This window comes from Cyprinodon tularosa, unplaced genomic scaffold (genome assembly GCF_016077235.1).
Source record: "Cyprinodon tularosa strain WSP-4 unplaced genomic scaffold, ASM1607723v1 ctg336, whole genome shotgun sequence".
In the NCBI taxonomy this organism is placed as follows: domain Eukaryota; kingdom Metazoa; phylum Chordata; class Actinopteri; order Cyprinodontiformes; family Cyprinodontidae; genus Cyprinodon; species Cyprinodon tularosa.
Window position 1 is genome coordinate 826,099 of NW_024039048.1, and position 19,978 is coordinate 846,076.

Below are 19,978 nucleotides of genomic sequence, written 5' to 3' on the forward strand. Positions count from 1 at the left end.
CCAAAACATGATTAGCCTTCATTTTCTACTCACCCCCATGCTGAACAAAACTCTGGAGTACTTTTTTGATATCTCAAATGCATCTGGAGATCTGGGAGGCTTCTTGCTGTCTGCTGACATTCAAATAATGGAGGTCTATGGCGCCCGAGACAGAAAGGTCCAAAAAAGTCCACAAAAACGTGTCAATATTCCTCCATACTGCTCGTCCAATGTAATCCAAGTGTCCTGAGTGGGTAGCATCCATAATTTACTCGAAACGAAGTCATTTAGAACGTTTTAGAGCCTAAACAGTAGTGTATAGGATTTGCTAATAGCGCCCCCATGCGCGCTCACGATTCTACGGAAACCGCGGCAGACCAAACCGGAAGAAAGTGCGCATTCAGCGTCTGCTCTGCCGATAATGCAAGCGTAGAAGAAGAAGTTCCGCTTTTCACCTGTTTATTTTCTGCCCTGAGCCAGGTGAGCACGAGGTCAGTCTCTCTCAGAGTTTGAAAAAGTTGCTGATTAGTGATTTTAGTCGTGAAATTAAGAAGATGGTTCGAGTGTGTTCCTATCCTGGATGCTTCAATCAGATGAAGCGGCAGTGTGGAATAACCCATTCCGTAACTTTCCACAAATTACCTCTTCGGGACCCTGAAAGGCTAAACCTGTGGCTAATAGCTCTACGAAAAGATCTAAGGACAGCTAACGTGGATTCTCTCCGTGTCTGTAGTGAACACTTTTCAGCGGATGATTTCCGAACCTGTAAAGGAAGAGCTTTATTAAAGAGTACAGCTGTGCCGATGGTGTCACAACTAAGGACAGAGGTATGTACTTTATAAACCATTTATGTAACTTACACGTTTGTATATGATCTGTATTTTTACCGGTACTTTTTTTAAAAACGTTAAAATGTTAAAACACGCTAATATTACTTGAGTAAAAATGTTAACTTCCACATCAATTTGGACAATCATGGAATTTTTTACAAGTCATGTTATTTTAGTTGCTTTGTTATCAGACGGATTTTTTTTACACTGTATGTATGTACAACCCACCTATTGACAAACACCCTCTCCACAGCTCAGTGTGACATTATATTAATTTTGTGATCAATCAATGTGATCATTGATGGCCTGCAAGTTGTTAGTGTTTAGGAGTTAATAAAAAATAAAAATCTGGATGATAATAACTAAACTTTTAGCACCCAGGGAAATACTAATGTGATCCATGATTTAAAATACATAAATAAATAAATAAAAAAGTGAAATGAATGACATTCATTGCCACATAGTCTTTCTTAGATGCTGCAACTTTTATTTGCTCATATGAAATCATAGCATGATTATTTTTTATTATTAATAATAGTGTTTGTTTCTAGGGCATTTCACAACATCCTGCTGCTGCAGTGACTGAGACAGCCAACATTGAGACTTCTTTTGATGATGTGCCACACTCCACTCCAGTTAAACCAAAACAACCTGGTGATCGACCTGAGCACTCTCATGCAAGACTGCAGCTGGTCCTAACAAGCCCTGAAACAACCAAAGAACGCACATGTCCATCCACATCTGGCAGTTATCATGCCTTCCCCCCCACAAGGTTATCTCAAACTGTAAGTACTCACCCACTGGCTGCTATGGCAAATCTAGTAGTTACAGTTTCGGCTTATGTGTGGCTTAAAGCAAGTAAATATAACTTCTTCAACAAGTCTAATGGTTATTTTGTTGATTTTAGGATATGCAAGCTCAGATGTCAGAGGAACGTTTGGAGGAAGGTTTGGATGTCAGCATGACCTCAATTGGTGTTCCTCTAGACCCAAAAGACACCAGTTTTGCTCTTCCAAGCTCAACATCAACTTCAACTCCAACCTCAGAAGAAACTGAAGACTTGAGAACCTGGGATGAGAGGAAATGGCTGGTTGACGAGTCAAAATTGTTTCAGCTTTTCAAGACTTGCCATCAGTGTGGAACAGAAATCATTCAAAAAAATGTTCAGATATCTGGGAGCTGTATCAAAATATTGTGGGAGTGTCTGAATCAACATAGTGATGAGTGGAGTTCCTGTCCAGATGTTAGAGGGATGCCAGAGAATAATCTACTTGTAGCAGCGTCAACTCTCTTCACTGGTGCCACGTACACAACAATTGCTGATTGGGCTGGACTGCTGAATCTCCAAATTCCCAACAATACAACATATTACAAAATACAGTCTTCATATCTAATCCCAGTCATCGACATGGTGTACAACGAGCAGCACAAGGCCATCATGGAACAGCTACTGCATAAACAGTATACTCTGAAAAAGGGAGTGCATGTATCTGGAGATGGCCGATCAGACAGGTTAGTATATTATTTATAATGAATGACAAATATTTAACTCTTGATTATCTGAAGTTATCGTTAGAGTAATTGATGTAATATTGGATTTGATAGCCTATTTATCTTTTTGTCTTTACAGCCCAGGCTTCTCCGCAAAATACAACACCTACAGCTTCATGGAGGACACAACAAAGGAAATAATCATTTTTCAGTTAGTGCAGGTAAGGGAAATTATTATTTCATATTTCATATTACAACATAATATGAGAACAATTGTCAATTGTGTGTTTACAAATTGACTGCACAAAGATACATATGCATATATTTTGTAGTTTTATTTGGATTTTGGTCATTCTAATTGGCAAATAATAATTGTGAAGCGGAAGACTGTGATCTATGTATATGTTTTTTTTTTAAAGGGTGGGATTGAATTTGGTTTTGTACTTAATCCCACTTGTTTTCGTTCTTCAATTTGATAAATGTAGCCTACATTATTTTTTAAATTTCTATATTTATCTATTTTCAGTTTTCTTTTTTTATTGTATCTTTTTTTTAATATTATTATTATCTATTGTATTTATTATCAATTTTGGTGCATTTATTATATTGTTTTTCTTCCTTTTTTTTGGGGTAATGTTTCTCATTTTCATCATGTGCGGAATGAAATTAAAGAAGTAAATAAATGTATGTCTAATATGTGGAACATATTACAAAATCAATGTTGCTATCGGATTATGACAAGCACTGTCCCATCAAAGATGTATGAAAATGATTTTAAACATTAATTTTTTGTTTTGTGGTACAGGTGACAGAGGCATCCAGCTCTGCTGCCATGGAGCCAGTGGGGTTCAGGAGAGGACTTGATTATCTCCTTGAGCAAGGTCTTGAAGTGGAGGTGGTAACCACTGACCGATCACCATCTATACGAAAAATTATGCGCGAAGAGTATCCGGAAATCCACCATGAGTTTGACATCTGGCATGTTGTCAAGGGTAAGCTGACAAATTGTAATTTGTAAATGTACAATGGTAAAGGAATTACTATAATGAGGAAAATGTTTTTACAATATACTTTGGATAGCCCTTGTACAGCCACATAAACTTTTACATAATTTACCCCTCCCTTGCCAAAGCGCTGGCACCTGCCTAGGTTATACACAGCCCCATTGTGATCCCACACTCCTCTATTACCTGCTCCCACCTTGTACTTCATACCCACCAAGACTATGTTGACGTCACCCATGTGCAGAAGTGCAGTCTGTTTGGACTGTACATCTCCAATCACCTACACTCTCTGAGCCCTGAGCTCCCCATTGTCGTTAAAATTAAATTAAATGAAAAATACTTTATTTATCCCAGAAGGTAAATTAAATGTTTTAAAAAGCTCACACTCCTTTCTTTTTTTCAAAACAACAAAGCAATATTGTCTCTAACACCTGGTTCCCTTGATCCTTCCCAAAATCTTTGATCCACCTGTATGAACAACATGCCCTGTCTAACGTTTAGTGCCACCTCAGTGACGTTGCCACCATACACCTGGTGGATACATTTCTTGTACTCCCCAACCAGACTATTTTATAAAGGAATAAGTTTCTTGGATGAGAGACAAAACATCTTCTACTCACACGTTTACTCCAGTTGCCATATTTTATGCTTGCTTGAGACTCATTGACGATTGTTCTGTTTTTGGTAGGGCTAATGAAAAAATTGCTGTCAGCATCCAACAAAAAGGACAACCGAGACCTGCAACCATGGATAAAATCCATCTGCAATCACTTGTGGTACGCCTGTTCCACTTGTGGAGGTGACCCTGATGTGAGTAACATCACATTCTTCACATTTAGGCAACATAAAGTTATGATAATAATAACTGATAGTCTTTGACACAATCCGTTTACTCTCTTTGATACTGAATTGTAATTTTCTAATATCCTCAGGATTTGATAAGGAAGTGGAAAGCACTACTTCATCACATCTGTGGTGTGCACCGCTGGGAGGAAGATGGACAGGAGATTAAATGTGTGCATGCTGACCTTACGTCAGAGGAACAGAGGCGAAAGAGGTGGTTAAGGAGAGACTCTTACGCTTTCAAAGCCCTGACAGCTATTGCCCTGGACAAAGGACTCATGAAAGACCTTAGGCAAATGGCCCTTTTCAAACATACTGGTAAATATAACGAGGAAAGCACAATAATAATGAGAAATTCAAAATTTTTAATATTTAGTGAACTTGTCATTATTATGTTTTCTCAGGGAAGCTTGAAGTATTCCATGCATCTATGCTGAAATACACAGAGAAGAGACTGCACTTCCACTACTCAACAATGAAAGCTCGCACCCAGCTTGCCGTTATGGACCACAATGAAAATGTTCAGCGTGAACAGGCCTACACCAACACAGGTAACAAGAAAGTATATTCAAAACAAAAAAACCTAACCTTGTGCGCTTTGCTCAGTGTCATATACTCATTTATGTCCTCAAAATGAGCTGTATTGAAAAAACAGCAAACATTACATTTAACCTTCAATGGGAACCGCACCTGTTTAGTGAGCTGCTGCACTAAGATCTGCATAACAAATATGGTACTTTATGGTCCTAATTCTCACCACCACAAAATTACAAGTACCAGATTTCTAATTATTTGGATACAATTTCCTGGTTCCTTTTTTGAAACCTAAAACCGAAACTTTTTGAATGCTTTATAATAGCTATGTTATTTCATTAATGTTTCCTCTGTCTTACATTTTCTTCTTTGTTTTTTAGGACAAGCACGGTTCAATGTGGTTTACCCAAAACAAACAAAAGAATGGGTCGCCAAAAAGATCTATGTTCCAACAACACAAACATTCCGGCAAAATCTGGTGGTGCAAGTTGTGCGGAGACGCCTGGACCCCAACATCAAGATCAAAGACCCCCAGTCATATGTTTCTATCCCTCCCATACCAGAAAACATTGCTCAGAAACCAAAGCCTGCCAAAGAGGAAGCCATACAAAAACATACTTCCCGATACAGCAGTTAGTCTGAGTGGTGCAGTATTTTTACTCTTGCCTTTTTATATTTGTAATTATGCAAATAAAAAGTCTAGCTGGTGGCATGTAATTTTAACCTTCTTTTTTTTTTCAAAATTCTGGGATACAGAGTCTGATAAGGGGTTTACTTAATATAGTTATAACATGACATTTTGAAATAAAATGGCATGTGTTTGTGGTTGGCTTGTCTGCATTTCACACTTAGGTCTAGAATAAATATTTAATCAAAGGAACAGAGTTACATTTTTCTTACCATCCAAAGTCATTTTGTTTATTTCCAAAACAACACAATAGTACAGGAAAGGTTACAGTTATCGGCTACATAAATTCTGAAATGATATCTATAATGAGGCAGTATAGGTTTGTGATTTGGGAAAAAATATGAAATACAATGAAGTAGTACAAATTAATATGGCAGTATCTCATCCAGCACACAACCTGGGTAAGATGCTGAGTAAACAGACTTTAGTACTAGCATCACATACAAAAAACTGCACAGTGAGTACCATTAACATTATGTATATATATCATATATATATATAACATATATATATATGATATATATATATATCATATATATATATATGATATATATATATATCATATATATATATATCATATATATGATATATATATATATATATATCATATATATGATATATATATATATATATATCATATATATATGTGATATATATATAGATCATATATATATATATAGATCATATATATATATATATAGATCATATATATGATATATATAATAACATTATTAGCAAGGCATAGGCCTGTTGCACAAAACTTACTCTGCAGAGAGCGTGTTGTTTGGTCCTGCGGGTCTTGGCCTCTTTTTCCAATTGATTTTGGGCACATGGAAAAACATCTCCAGAACGCCACGGGTCAGTAATGGTGGATAATCCGTGTTTTGGGTGACACAAAGTCTTTGGCTAGTGCTCTCGGTCTCATCAGTGGAGATATTTAGATCCTCCAGTGGTGGCATCAACAAGTCCCAGTCCACACAGCAAATGCTCTCCTCTTCTGTTGGCATTGCTTGACAATTTCCACATTTACACCACCATGTTTCTGACGCTCTACGTCTGTAGCACAACGGTGTTTGCGGCTCAGCTTGAGCTGCGGCTGCCTCATCCATGTCTCTAAGTTCGTCATCTGTGTATTCTGGTTCATAGAGAAAAGGCTCGGCAAAGAACTCATGCTCTTCCTCAACACTGAAGTCCTCAGACATTTTTCTTTCGTTGTTTCTTTCTTTGCACAGGTAAACAGCACATTTCTTCTTCTACGCTTGCATTATCGGCAGAGCAGACGCTGAATGCGCACTTTCTTCCGGTTTGGTCTGCCGCGGTTTCCGTAGAATCGTGAGCGCGCATGGGGGCGCTATTAGCAAATCCTATACACTACTGTTTAGGCTCTAAAACGTTCTAAATGACTTCGTTTCGAGTAAATTATGGATGCTACCCACTCAGGACACTTGGATTACATTGGACGAGCAGTATGGAGGAATATTGACACGTTTTTGTGGACTTTTTTGGACCTTTCTGTCTCGGGCGCCATAGACCTCCATTATTTGAATGTCAGCAGACAGCAAGAAGCCTCCCAGATCTCCAGATGCATTTGAGATATCAAAAAAGTACTCCAGAGTTTTGTTCAGCATGGGGGTGAGTAGAAAATGAAGGCTAATCATGTTTTGGGTGTACTATTCCTTTAAGCTTTTAGTCCATCTTTTTTTTCTTCTGGGTTCCAGATCTAAACAATATAGATTTATTACCAATAATATAACATGAAGGCTTTGTTTTTATACTCTTAGAAATCCCTGGAATTAAAATCCCTGGTCTGAATATGTGCATGCAGAATAAACTGATTAACAAAACCAAACTCTGCATCTAAACATCCAGATTTATCTGTGGTTCCCTGTAATCCTATTGCTCTGCATTCGAAAGCAATGGTTCATTTCTATTTTCAGATGTCTACAAAACCAACAATGAAATAGTGCAAAATTGCTATAGATTAACCATTACTTTAATTAAATACCAAAAACTGCCATTTCTGAAGAATTTGTATAATCCAACCCCTTTTTTTCTGAATTTAGGATCATCATAACAGAAGTCATTAATAGACATGTTGGTAGGAGGAACCCCCAGCTGATGAACTACTCTTTATTATCCCATTTAGGTGTGGAGGTGGAAATCAGGCGAGTGTAAAGTGCTTCAGGGTCACAAGGAGCAGGTCCGATGTTTCTCTTTGCTCTCTGACTCAACAAATGAATCAAAGCTCCTCTCCTGGTCCTTTGATGGAACTGTGAAGGTGAAACTGACATCTACACACACACAGATGCAGAAATTGTCACTACATTTACCAGCAGTGTAAAAACCGGACCAGAAATAATCTGTCCTTCCTCTCCTCGCTACCAGGTGTGGGACATTGAGAGCGGGGAGAAACTGCAGGACATGGAGGCTCATCAGGGAGCTATTCTGTCCTGTCACATTTCGCCAGACGGATGTCTCTTTGCAACCACCTCTGCTGACAAAACCACTAAGGTTCAACACCAACATACACATATCTATTTCTGCCTGGAGTGACAGCCTGACCTATTGCACAGCAGAGTCGTCTCTCAAAGCTCTCTTGTCTCGTTTTCTCATGGGGTGCAGGTATTAATATGTTGCTTAGAGTAATGTCTGGAGGTAAAAGTTTCTCATGCAGGGAGGTGAGCGAACTTAGATATTAGCATCAGATGGCTGCAGGCATGATGAGATAGCCCCAGGTTTGTTTGTCCTTCTATGCCTGAATATAAGTTGAAGTCCTGCTGCAGGTTAGCTGCCCTCAGCTGACCCATCGCCCTCTCTGGATGAAGCCTTTGCCAAATGACTATGTACCAACACCAGTAGGCCTGACTTTGGGCTGACTTTGACTTAATAAGCTGAGATTTTGTATTTGGTTATAACCCTGTGCTTTCAGATCTAGGCAAGTCATTTCATCCGTGCTTTGTGAATGACTGTTGATGGGAAAAATAATTAAGATTTTTTTTTCAGTGCATCTTTTTTTAGAGTAGCTGCACTGTGTTTGTTTGGAAGAGTTGAATTAATATTGGCTTTGTACATCACGAATCATCCAGGACTGGGATTATAGCTGTTGCTTTGGGGTCTTCATCAGTTATGCAATCCTTGTTTTTTTGTTCTTTTGTCTTCATTCCAGCACCAACACCAATTCCAAGCCAATCGTCCACCTTTTGTTAAATAACTCAATCAGGAGCCACTGCTCGCAGGTTTCACGTGGGAATTCAGATTTGGTTGCTCGCCAACCCTGATTCTCACAACGACTTTGTGTTTTTTATGGATTTGGCAAAGATCATAATTGAGGTTTGTGTGTTTATCAGGCTGGTCAGCAGCCAGCCACATAGTCTTTGCTCTCCAGACCGAGTTGGGGGCATTGCTGGCTCATAAAAACAAAGAACACACAACCGCCAATGTCCCTGGTTTCCATCTGTCTGGAGGTCAAACCAAAAAGTGTAGTTTTGAAATTCTTTCAGAGGCATCACAGAGCGCTCTGTTGTGTTCTTTTCTTATGCTCTGCTCCCTTTCCCCTAGTTTTTTTTGCAGTTATGTTTGCCAAATGAAGTGCATAATTAGCGGTTGGGTTATTTGTTATGCAATGTGCAAAGATGGTGAAGGAGGTAGAAATGAAAGGACGAATGACGAGGGGAAGATTTTAAACACAAAAGCTGTAGCACCATAAAGCAATCTGTACAAGGTTTACCAGGTTGCTACTGTATAAGCAAACAATGCCGTAATTATGTTTATACAATGCAGATGGCTCACAGTTTATCTTCTGAGTCCTCAACATGTTTTAATTTTAAACAAGTTTTCAGATCTCATCATTATGTAGCATGTTGTAACTCTTTTTAGTTTTACTTGGATACATTTATGATAATTTTGTTTAAATCTAAGCTTAAAGATTTATTCCCTCAGCATAATTGACTTTGATTTTCATCTGATCCTTAGTTGTGGAGCTGCGAGTCCTGGCAGTGCGTCTTCACCCTGAGAGGTCATCATGAGTGTGTCCGAAGCTGCCGCTTCTCTTGGGATAGCAAACGCCTTGCTACAGGAGACGACAACGGAGAGATCCGGGTGTGTCCTCGTAAAATCCAGCCATCGCTTTGTTGAAGCAGTTTGCAATGTGCTAAATTAGGATTGCCTGGTTGTTTTTGTTCTTTTTATTATCGTCACCCAGTGCAGACCGAATGCAGTGACAGTGCCTCAAACCTTCTAATTTTCTGTTCGTAATACAAAAAGTAATTAAAGCAGTCAACATTCATTCCCAGAAATCCTCCTCTAATTACATGTCATCACTCATTTAGGGAAAGTGCTTACTAATACATGGTGATCACTGCAGTGCATGCACACAGGGAGGGGTTGAGATGAAAGGCAGAAGGCAGGGTTCCTTTCACAAGGAGGTGCAAACTATGAAGCTGAGGGAGTGCATGAGATGTTTGACGGTGAGAGAAGGAGAACCTAAATTGGATCTTTAAAGCTCTGCAGTCCTAATGTGCAAAAAACCCCCCCAAACAAACCACAATTTGACAGACAATGAGAAGTCGGACTGCAACAGAAAATGGTGTTTTTCTCTGTGTTGGCCAATAATTTTAAAAGTTATCTTTTTTGGAAATGACTCAACCAAGCAGATCCACTGAAATGAAATTCATTAAAATCTCCACTTGTTTCTCTGGAAACAAACAAGACTGATCTGAACCAAAACATGGCTATATCTCTATATTTCTAATTGGTTTTCTTCGTTTTGTTTTGTAAACAGGCCTCTATGCATGATTGACATTCAAATGTTTTGGTTGGATGTTTTTAGATAAATATAGGGTATGCTAATTACTTAGAGATTATCATCACTGTAGAAAAAGTTTTGCAAGGAATTAAAAGTATGGTAGATCCTTTTTTTAAAAAGACCTGCCCTCTACGCTTTAAAAAAATGCCTGTGCAAGAGCATGCACAAGCGCATTTCTCCTTGTGCACACCCTGTTTAAAATGTGCTGTTTTCACAGATCATATAAGCTTACTGTGTCCACATACAGCAGAGACTATATAGTGGACTCTATAGCAAACTCAGTTTACTGACCGTTCAGACAGATGATCACTGCTTTTTGCCATGTTTGTTATTAGTCGCAGCTGTCGGGTAGCTACAGCCTATGGCATCAGAGGGCCGCTGTGACAGCAAATCACATAATGCTTTGCGAGGAGAGCTCTCTGCGCAAAGCATTCTGGGATATATCTGCCTCATCTGAGGCCTTTTTTTCTTCTCATACACTTCGTAGACACTTTTTCTCTAACGACCCCCGGCCATTTTTAAAGAACCGTGGTGCAAAAGGTGAGCTTAAATGGCTGTCTGAAACCGTAGCTCACCACAGATGTATGCATGAAAGTGCGCATGCACAGAAAAAGATAGCTAACGGAGCGAGCACCTAGGGCGGCCTTACATAAACATATCACCCGAATGATTGACAATTAGGAGGAGCGCTTATTTAAAGATCCAGCCGGAAATAAAACATTGTCCTCAATACCTTTAAGTGAAACATCAATTTCTAAAAGATCCACTAGAACGTCTGGAGAAGTTTTTATTAGACTAGTTAAAACTTTATTTAAAGATTTGGATCCTAAAAAAATAAAATGATAATAATAATAAAATCATGGATTAATAACGTCATGGTTACTACAGTTAAATTTCCTTCCATGATTGCTAAAACAAAAACCTTTGCTCACTATTAAAGACCTTAAACCGCTTCAAGCGCTTGGTATGGACAGTATTGGATCAAAACTAATGACCTGCAAATGCAAGTAGCAATTGTGGATACCTGGAGGCTTCCTTTATTCTTGATGCTAGATTCCTGCTGACAAACATGCTGTAAGAACTCACCTGGTAAAGTGCCGTCAGCTGCATGGTGCTAGGATCAATTCTCTGTTTGCTTGCTGCTTGGGATCAATGAGCTATTTAAATGTGATGTGCTCACATAATTATAAGCAACTTGCTTTTGGCAGAGTAAAGGTGGGGAAACGATGAGAAATGATCTCTGCTCTGATCCAAATGACCAGAATCCTACTATCAGACTGCTAAGCTGCCCCTCACTAGCTCTTTTTAGACACCAAAGCATTTAGCCAATAATGGAGAACACTGGATCTCTTACAGTGATGGATAATAAATGGAAGAAGGTTTGATTAAACACCTGTTTTTACATTTTTGTTTTTTTGCTTTATAGAAAATCACACACAAGAACTTTCACCAGTATTTGTCCTGTAAATTTTAATTCTATCTACAATGTTAGAATTTCACATTTTTACAGTAATGCATAACAGAAACAACTGTATTCTGTCATAACTGCTGCAGTCTAACAAAGTTTCACCATATTTATTTCATTAGATGTTTTTATTTTTTCATTCTATTCAAACATAGGAAGTAAAATATGTTTAGACTTAGATTTATTTGTCATTTTGTTTACACAAGTGTAAAACAAAAAGAAATGTCGTTTAGAACAGCTCTCTTGACAATTTCATTTCTTTAAAAGTGCAATCTTGAAAAATAGTAAATATATATATATATAAAAAAGTAACATAAAATAAAATATATTATATATATGATATAAAAAATTTGACGAAAGGCTGCCTGAAGTTTGTGGTTATACGTGATCATTTTTGTTCACCGCAGATCTGGAATGTCAAAGATGGCTCTCTACTGAAGGTCTGTGCCCAGGAAAGTAAAGACGGCACGGATTCTCTCCATGGCGGTTGGGTGACTGATCTGCACTTCTCCCCGAACAACTCTGTGCTCGTTTCGACTGGTGGCTACATCAAGGTATGCTGAAGCAAACATGAGATTTATTGGAGATTACAATTAAAAAATAATTTTCTTTCCTTCAGTCATTCATAAAGATCAAACAGGGGTTATTTTAAAATCACCATTCCTTTTTTAACTTATGTCACTCACTTGGTATTCAACACACTTCCTCAAAGTACCAGAATGGATCCTCTCCCCCTCACTGGAGAAAAAGCTTTTAATTGGGTCTATTTAAAGTAAAAAAAATTACATTTACAGAGAGGAACACATCAAGAATGCCAGTTAAGCCCCTTATAATGCAACAGTGATGGGAGTAACGGTGTTTAAAGTAATGGCGTTACTAACTCCGTTACCTTTTTTTTTTAGTAACAAGTAATCTAACTAATCACTCTTACTGGAACTATAACGCAGTTACCATTGCCAACACCCCATTACTGCACGTTACTCAGGTTGCACAATTAACCTTTTGTTCATGATAGGACTCATGAGAGAGGGGAGGATGAGAATGGCTGATGTATAGTAAGATTACATCTGTCAGTTGGGTAGGTGGGTGTTTCTGCTGGCGGCTGTTAACGTACAGCACGCACACAAAGATGGAGAGTGAGGAGGACTCCAGCAGCAAAACAGCGTTTTCCAGATGGAAATACCAGTGCTACGTTGAGCTGCGTTTCCCCATCAGATACGGTTTCCCCTGCATCTCCGCACAGCGCAGGTGGCACGATTCACCGCGCAAGCGAAAGGAAATGCGCATGCTCGCTAAAGGCGCGTAACAGCCGCCCTGTGCTCACTTCACAGGGGAACTATGGAGAGCGTGAACGATCAAAAGTTAGCCTATATGGAGAAAGGGAGAATCTGGATGGATGGATGTTGCAGTATCTATGACAACCCAAACACACCGGATTTCAGAATTAGACATCCCCAGTTATTAATTTCATACACTCACCAGATCTGAACGCCCTGTTAAAAAAACTTCACTCCCATGAGTAGAGGTAATGCAGCCTGATGATATTTACACCGCATCAGATACCGTTCCCCCCATGTTAAGCAGGGAGAACGCTATCTAACGCGGTTTATAGGCCCGTCGGATACCGATACCGTTGTTTTATTTTGCTCAGATAGACGGGTAGTCGACACCCAATGAGTAGCCGACAAAAGGTCTTGTCTTAGCTTTGAAAAGATCAGGTACTCTGTCAAGAACAAAGTTGACAGGTCTAAAAATAAATTAGTCTCTTTCTAAGGATTTTTTTTAATTTTTTTACCTCCAATGATTCTACCATCAATGTCGTTTTTGGTTGCCAGAGATAAAGCAAGATAAAAGAAGTTGACATTCAGTACTGGATCATTGTAATTTGTTGTTCCCATGAAGACACGCCATTACTGTCACCTTTTGTTGTTCCTGGGATCTGATTGGATCTTTGTTTTGTTTGTTTTGCTCTGTTACCTTAGCCTTCAGTTTGATCTTACACTCATCTCTGCATAGTACTGTCGTCTATAATTCTCTTCTTGACGACTTAAAATTGAAGATAATTTTTATAAAAATTCAAAGTTCTTAAAAAGCAGAAAAAGTCTCAAACAAAGATCAAAAAATTCAGGCAGAGGCAGCTGAGTCCGGGTCCAGTGTGTTTATTGCTAAACACAACACATTGTGTTTAGCAACACACTGAGCTGGTCACCGGTGAGCCGAAGCTGAACAAATGGTGAACACAGCTCCCTTTTATACATTTCTTATCGGTGGAAAACCCCCTTCAGAACATATTTCCGTCTTTGGTAAAGGTCACATTGATATTTATCTGCAAAACACGGTGACATTCATAGACACATCTCATTCTTGTGAGAGCAATCTCTCAGGCCATGAAAACATCTGGTGCATTCAAATCAGAAACTTATGACGGTTTAGTCACAAACATGTCAGAACACATCTTTCCCTTGCTTCAAGCCATGTCAGTCTGGCCTACTGCTCCCCCCTCGTATCTTAGTCAAAGCATCACCCTTTCTGGGACCATTACCGCTCCGTGTGCCTTGAAAATAACAACTCTTTTTGTATGGCCAAATTTTGCTGAGCTGGGCAACCTTGAGATGTCAAATATTTCATTTTTATTGAGTGTGCTTTCTTATCACTAAGGGGCCTCAACCCTGCGTTGTCCTGCAGACTTCACTCCTATTGGGGCCAGGTGCAATAGTTACACATACTCACTGCTCTGCTTTTCTCCTCTCTGGCCTTGAATGGCTCTATTCATTGCTCTGTTTTTTTCCTTTTCCTTTTTGGCCTTGAATTGCTCTTATAACAGTATTTGGGAAAACAACTTTAAACTTATAAAACATTAACTTTATTTTATCTTATGATTAGTGCAGATTAATACACAACAGTACCCATGTTAATAACTCTTGTTAACCTCTGTTTTCTTTTATTGAAAATTCAATAAAGACGTTGTTGACTTTATGATTTTAAAATGGGTATTTGGATTAATTTAGAAAATCTTAATTGTGCCTCCCTATCAGATTTAAGGAACAGGAAAAGTAATTGGTCCTGTTCTTTTCTTATATATTTCTGTGCCTGCCAGATGAAGTCTGTGATAATTAACTGGAATAGCTGTAAAATAAAATATTATGTAAGCTCCTATTTACTAGTGCAGGATGATGCTCACATTTAAAACATAGATAAAATATAAAAGCAATCTAATTTCAAAGTGCAGAATCCAATTTTAATTCAAGAGACTAAAATAAAGAGGGACATTTTTAATTTACTCATAGGCTGATATGACACCAACTGTTTAAGAGGGAAACTGATTTGAATCCTAAATCCAAGGCTTGCGTTTGAGGCTATGCTCTGTCTCTCTGGCAGCATGGCTGGCTGCTGCAGCCAATTCAGTAAGCTTCACAGCAGTTCACAGATAAGCCTGCATTTATTGCGAGGATGATTATTGCTAAGGAAGGCAGAGAAATAACTAAACATCTGACACTTTGAGCTGGATCTAGTGTAAGAGAGCAGATGGAGGAAAGCAATCTAGCATGCCTTAAAATAGCAATTCAAGCAAACAATAATTCAGAGTTGGTGCTGATTTTCTTCACTATTCCTCTTGTAAGAATGCCCCGCATCTTTTAGATTATACAGCTCCAGCTTGGGTGGAAGCATTACCTCAGAGAGATATCAATACTACCTTCTGAAGTGACTGGAATTAGCGTGAGCTTCATTGTTGCCTTTACTATTATAGCAGATAGGGTCACAGAGCGGGCGATCTCAGCCCAAATCTGATTGGCTATTTGCTGAGCAATGATGTAATTCCCCTGGGAGAGCACTTCTGATCGATGAGGCTTTATGTTTGAAGATAACTCCTGATGCTGTGTGTGGGAGCTGACATGTGCCTGGGTGTGTGTGGGTTGTTATTTCAGCCGATAGCAGTGGATGCTGCCGTTTGGGCCAATCATATCATGACATCACCTACAGCAGATGGTGATTGGTGAGATTAGACACTCAGGAAATGAGCTAACCCATTATGAATTGTTTTCATTTATGCTCCTAATCGCTTTATTTCAATCCCAGTTTATTCTAAAGAGGATCGTAAGATGACCAGTTCTTTATTGGATTTATTGTAAGCTATCGAGCTGAAAAATGAAAGGAGACAAAGACGATGAAGCATGATGAGTTTATTTAAACCGATGTTAAAACAAACCAACAAAGGAATCAGTTTGCTGGAGGTTAGGGCTGCCTACATGTTAACCTTTCACTAAATTTTCCTGTAAAATGTAGAAAAAATTGTGAATATTACTCTTCTGAAATTTGCTCAAATCTATATCCAAAGGGTTTCTCTTTCTGTGATACAAATGTTGACTTGTTTGATTTAGTTTCTTCTTAGCGTTGCATGATTCTTTATGGACATAAGGAGATGTTTCTACCATTTTTCATGGTGTTCTCTGGCAAATGCCAAGCATCCTGCCTACGTTTGGGCTTTGTACACAACCCCCATCTTTGGATGTCAGGCAGTGATGTTATGAGATGAGCCGATGCTTCGAGGCGTGTGTCGAGTAGTGAAGGGGGTGTTTCATGTAGGGGAGGAGAATAGATTGATTGGAAAAATAACCAATCCAGTTGGTTAAAACAGTTTTGTTTAAATTAAACAATCTAATGATCAGAAATTAACCAAGCAATTGGTTTCAGCTGTATTATAAGTATTCAGTATTACTATTTTCTGAAAGTGACAGTAGGAGTTTGCCTTTCTGTCCAAAGGTTATTGGTTCAGGGCCCAGACTTGGCTTTTGAAAGTTGCTTTTGGACCAAAATAAAAATGGATAAAATGCTGACCGTGTCATTGTATCACATGATGACAGACACCATATAAAAGTTTATAATTTATGTGTAAGCATCATAAATCTATTCAATGCTTCAGACACCAAAGCCATAGTGTCATTATAATCACACTGGGTGTTTTACATTTGTCCACTTGATGGCACAATAGAGCAAATGAAACACCTTGAAGCTTTGGCAAATGAGCGAACCAATTGGATGGAACGGTTCAGTGCTTTATGAAGCTTCATTTCGCCATCACTAATGCAGGCCCTCAGTTTCTAACCGTTTGTACAGACACATGCACATTTGTGGCCTGCTGGATGTCATTTTGCAGGGCTCTGGCTGTGCTCCTCCTGTCCCTCCTTGTACAAAGGCGGAGGTAGCTGTCCTGCTGCTGGGTTGTTGCCCTCCTACGGCCTCCTCCATGTCTACTAGGGGTGTAAATAATAACCGTTTTGTATCGATGCATCGATCCAACAGCCGACGATACGATGCATCGATACGTCCGCAAGAGTATCGATTCATTTTTTTTCCAACACAACACAATATTAACCAAATTATCGAATCGAATCGTATTGTGATGTATTTTTGAGTATCGAAAATAATCGAATCGTTGGGTCAGGAAATGGATACTGAATCAAATCGCCATGATGGATGTGATTTACACCCCTAATGTCTACTGATGTACTGGCCTACCCTGCCTCTCGCCCATTGACTGCTGGAGATAGGCACCAGCACCCCTCGCGACCCCAATTGGGACAAGCGTGTAAGATAATGGATGGATGGATGGATGGATGGATGGATGTACTGGCCTGTCTCCTGGTAGTGCCTCCAACCTCTGAACACTACGCTGACAGACACAGCAAACCTTCTTGCCACAGGTTGCATTGATGTGCCATCCTGGATGAGCTGCTGTACCTGAGCCACTTGTGTGGGTTGTAGAGTCTATCGCATGCTACGAGTGTGAAAGCTTCACTCTTTTGAATGAAAGCATCATTCAAAAGTGACCAAAACATCAGCCAGAAGGCATCGGTACTGAGAAGTGGTCTGTGGTCCCCACCTGCTTTATTGAGTGTTTCTTGGTAATTGCCAATAATTTCCGCCTGTAGTCTATTCCATTTGCACAACGGCATGTAAAATTATTTGTCAATCAATGTTACTTCCTAAGTGGACAGTTTGATTTCACAGAAGTTTGATTTAATTGAAGTTATATTGTCCTTTTTACCTGTTCCCTTTATTTTTGTTGAGCTATGTATTTTTTATCAACATTAATTCAGCATCACTTCCATGTCACTATATTGGGGATCACTCAGAAATGTCACTTTAAACAAATGCTCCTTTAACTGATGCCCATAAATCTATTCAGGCTTGTAGTCTTGATGGATGTGGACATGATGAGAGGTGACTTTTAGAGAACGTCCTGCCTGTCTTTGATTACAACGATGTACTGTCTGTGTCCGTTAATGGATAATAGAGCCAGCAGAGCACAGACATGATCTTTAATGTCCATCTGTTTTAATGAATATTGTCAGCATGTATTCTTCAACGTCCCATAAGGGAGTCAACAAATGCTTTCCAGCACCCTATTAAGATGAGATGAGAAGTGTCACAGAAACATCAGACCTTCATTCATTGAATATCAATGAGTTCAAACAGATTTTCTGATGTGGTATCAAACCATTTTTTAAAGGTTTGTTTGTTAAAAATTTAGAGAAATTGATAAATAGCATAAATCCCATGTTGTGAAAGTTGCTCCTGGAAGAGAGGTGTAGTTTCAGTGCAGACAAGGCGAAGAGTCTGTTTGTCCTTTCAGATTCAGTGGAGTGTTTTCAGCTATCAGATCTTCTCTGATCTCCGCTCTGAGCACCAGACGCTTTCCACGGAGTGACTCTGTTTGAAGCAGCTGCTGCTGAGCAGGATGATGTTGTTCTTGGTCTGATAAGAGCTGGAGAAGTGACAGCGGGTGACGTCTCCCAGAGCTGGTGTTCAGATTGATGCAACAATGAGCCCCACGGCGTTAAGAGTTCTTGTTTGTTTCTGTTTGTCTCTCTTTTTTTGGTGCCGTTTTTCTTTTTCACTTGCCGCTGTCAGTGTTTCTGCCTTTTATTATCTCGGAGGCAGCATTTTTTTTTTTTATTCATCTCAGCTCTACTTGTTCTTACTGTGTGCTTTATTACTCCCTCCTTGTTTGTATACTTGGTTGACTTTTATTAGTGTAATTAAAAGCAGCGGGCCATTGTGTGGGAGTATATGCATGTCTAATTCCCCGTTGTGTGAAGGGGAGTTTAATTAAGCCCTTTTCATACATTTTATCAGCAGTGTGACTCTTTATGTAACGAAGAACCTGGGTTTTTTTTTGTTTTTTTGTTGGTCCATCTGGTTGTAAAGCTAACCACTGATGTAGCGACATGGTCAAGTCCTCTGAGACTATAGCTGGTTCCATGGGTTCTGTCTAACGCACAAAAACACACACTCCAAATGAAAACGAGACGATCCGTCACAGTGTCGCCGTCCAAGAGGGAGGCAGCAGGTGTGAAAAGGCTCATCGTGACTGAAGGCACACAGTCCTACCCAGAAGCCCAGAATAATTCACACCATCATCTTGCACACAAAAAAAACATAGAAGCACACAAGTGTCTCTTTTTAAAACTTGACACAGATTTCTGTAACCATGATAGAGGAGCATTGTATTAAGCTTTTATTGCATTCTGATTTTAACTCATTGTACTAAAAATCCTTTTACTCATACAGTAATTCCCACTTAGAGTATATTGAGGGAAATAAGTATTTGAACACCCTGCTATTTTACAAGTTCTACCACTTAGAAATCATAGACTGGTCTGAATTTGTCATTGATGTGCATGTCCACTGTGAGAGACATAATCTAAAAAAAAATATATAAAAAATCGCAATGTATGATTTTTAAACTATGTATTTATATGATACAGCTGCAAATAAGTATTTAAACACCTGATAAAATTAATGTTAATATTTGGTAGAGTAGCTTTGTTTGCAATTACAGAGGTCAAATGTTCCCTGTAGTTTTTCACCAGGTTTGCACACATTGCTGGAGGGATTTTGGCCCACTCCTCTACACAGATCTTCTCTAGATCAGTCAGGTTTCTAGGCTGTCGCTGAGAAATACGCTGTTTGAGCTTCCTCCAAAGATTCTCTATTGGGTTTATGTCTGAAGACTGGCTAGGCCACGGCAGAACCTTGATATGCTTCTCACGGAGTCACTCCTTGGTTATCCTGACTTTTTGCTTCGGGTTGTTGTCATGTTGAAAGACCCAGCCTTGACCAGTCTTCAATGCTGTAATGGAGTGAAGGAGCAATATATGGCCCCGGTCATCCTCTCCTTAATAAAATGCATTTGCACTGTCCCATGTGCAAAAAAACACCCCCAAAGCATGATGCTACCACCCCTATGCTTCATTGTAGGGATGGCTTCCTTGGGATGGTACTCATCATTCTTCTTCCCCAAAATACGGTTAGTGGAATTACCAAAAAGTTGTATTT

At 39.2% G+C, this 19,978-nt stretch overlaps 2 protein-coding genes across 3 annotated transcripts in view; both read left to right on the forward strand.

The window, feature by feature from the left end:
* The window catches only part of apaf1 (apoptotic peptidase activating factor 1), a 56,075-nt gene that overhangs the window by 19,957 nt on the left and 16,140 nt on the right, over window positions 1-19,978 (forward strand). For both annotated transcript variants that reach the window (XM_038294196.1, XM_038294197.1), the window contains 4 exons: window positions 7,516-7,647; window positions 7,755-7,880; window positions 9,342-9,467; window positions 12,046-12,192. In XM_038294196.1, the coding sequence (XP_038150124.1) occupies window positions 7,516-7,647; window positions 7,755-7,880; window positions 9,342-9,467; window positions 12,046-12,192 (531 nt within the window). The remainder of the gene's footprint in view (window positions 1-7,515; window positions 7,648-7,754; window positions 7,881-9,341; window positions 9,468-12,045; window positions 12,193-19,978) is intronic.
* LOC119789344 lies at window positions 378-5,557 on the forward strand. The gene is made up of 10 exons (XM_038294194.1): window positions 378-459; window positions 713-806; window positions 1,361-1,594; window positions 1,717-2,321; window positions 2,440-2,521; window positions 3,106-3,292; window positions 3,993-4,114; window positions 4,237-4,465; window positions 4,552-4,698; window positions 5,062-5,557. The coding sequence occupies exons 2-10, from the start codon at window positions 783-785 to the stop codon at window positions 5,316-5,318; spliced, it is 1,887 nt and encodes a 628-aa protein (XP_038150122.1). The 5' UTR covers window positions 378-459; window positions 713-782; the 3' UTR covers window positions 5,319-5,557.

Bases quoted from the DNA above. Each gene is read 5' to 3' on its own strand.
- LOC119789344 (XM_038294194.1), top strand. From the start codon at position 783: ATGGTGTCACAACTAAGGACAGAG. The intron at 807-1,360 runs GTATGTACTTTA...GTTTGTTTCTAG, and splicing joins TGTCACAACTAAGGACAGAG to GGCATTTCACAACATCCTGC. The intron at 1,595-1,716 runs GTAAGTACTCAC...TGTTGATTTTAG, and splicing joins CCACAAGGTTATCTCAAACT to GATATGCAAGCTCAGATGTC.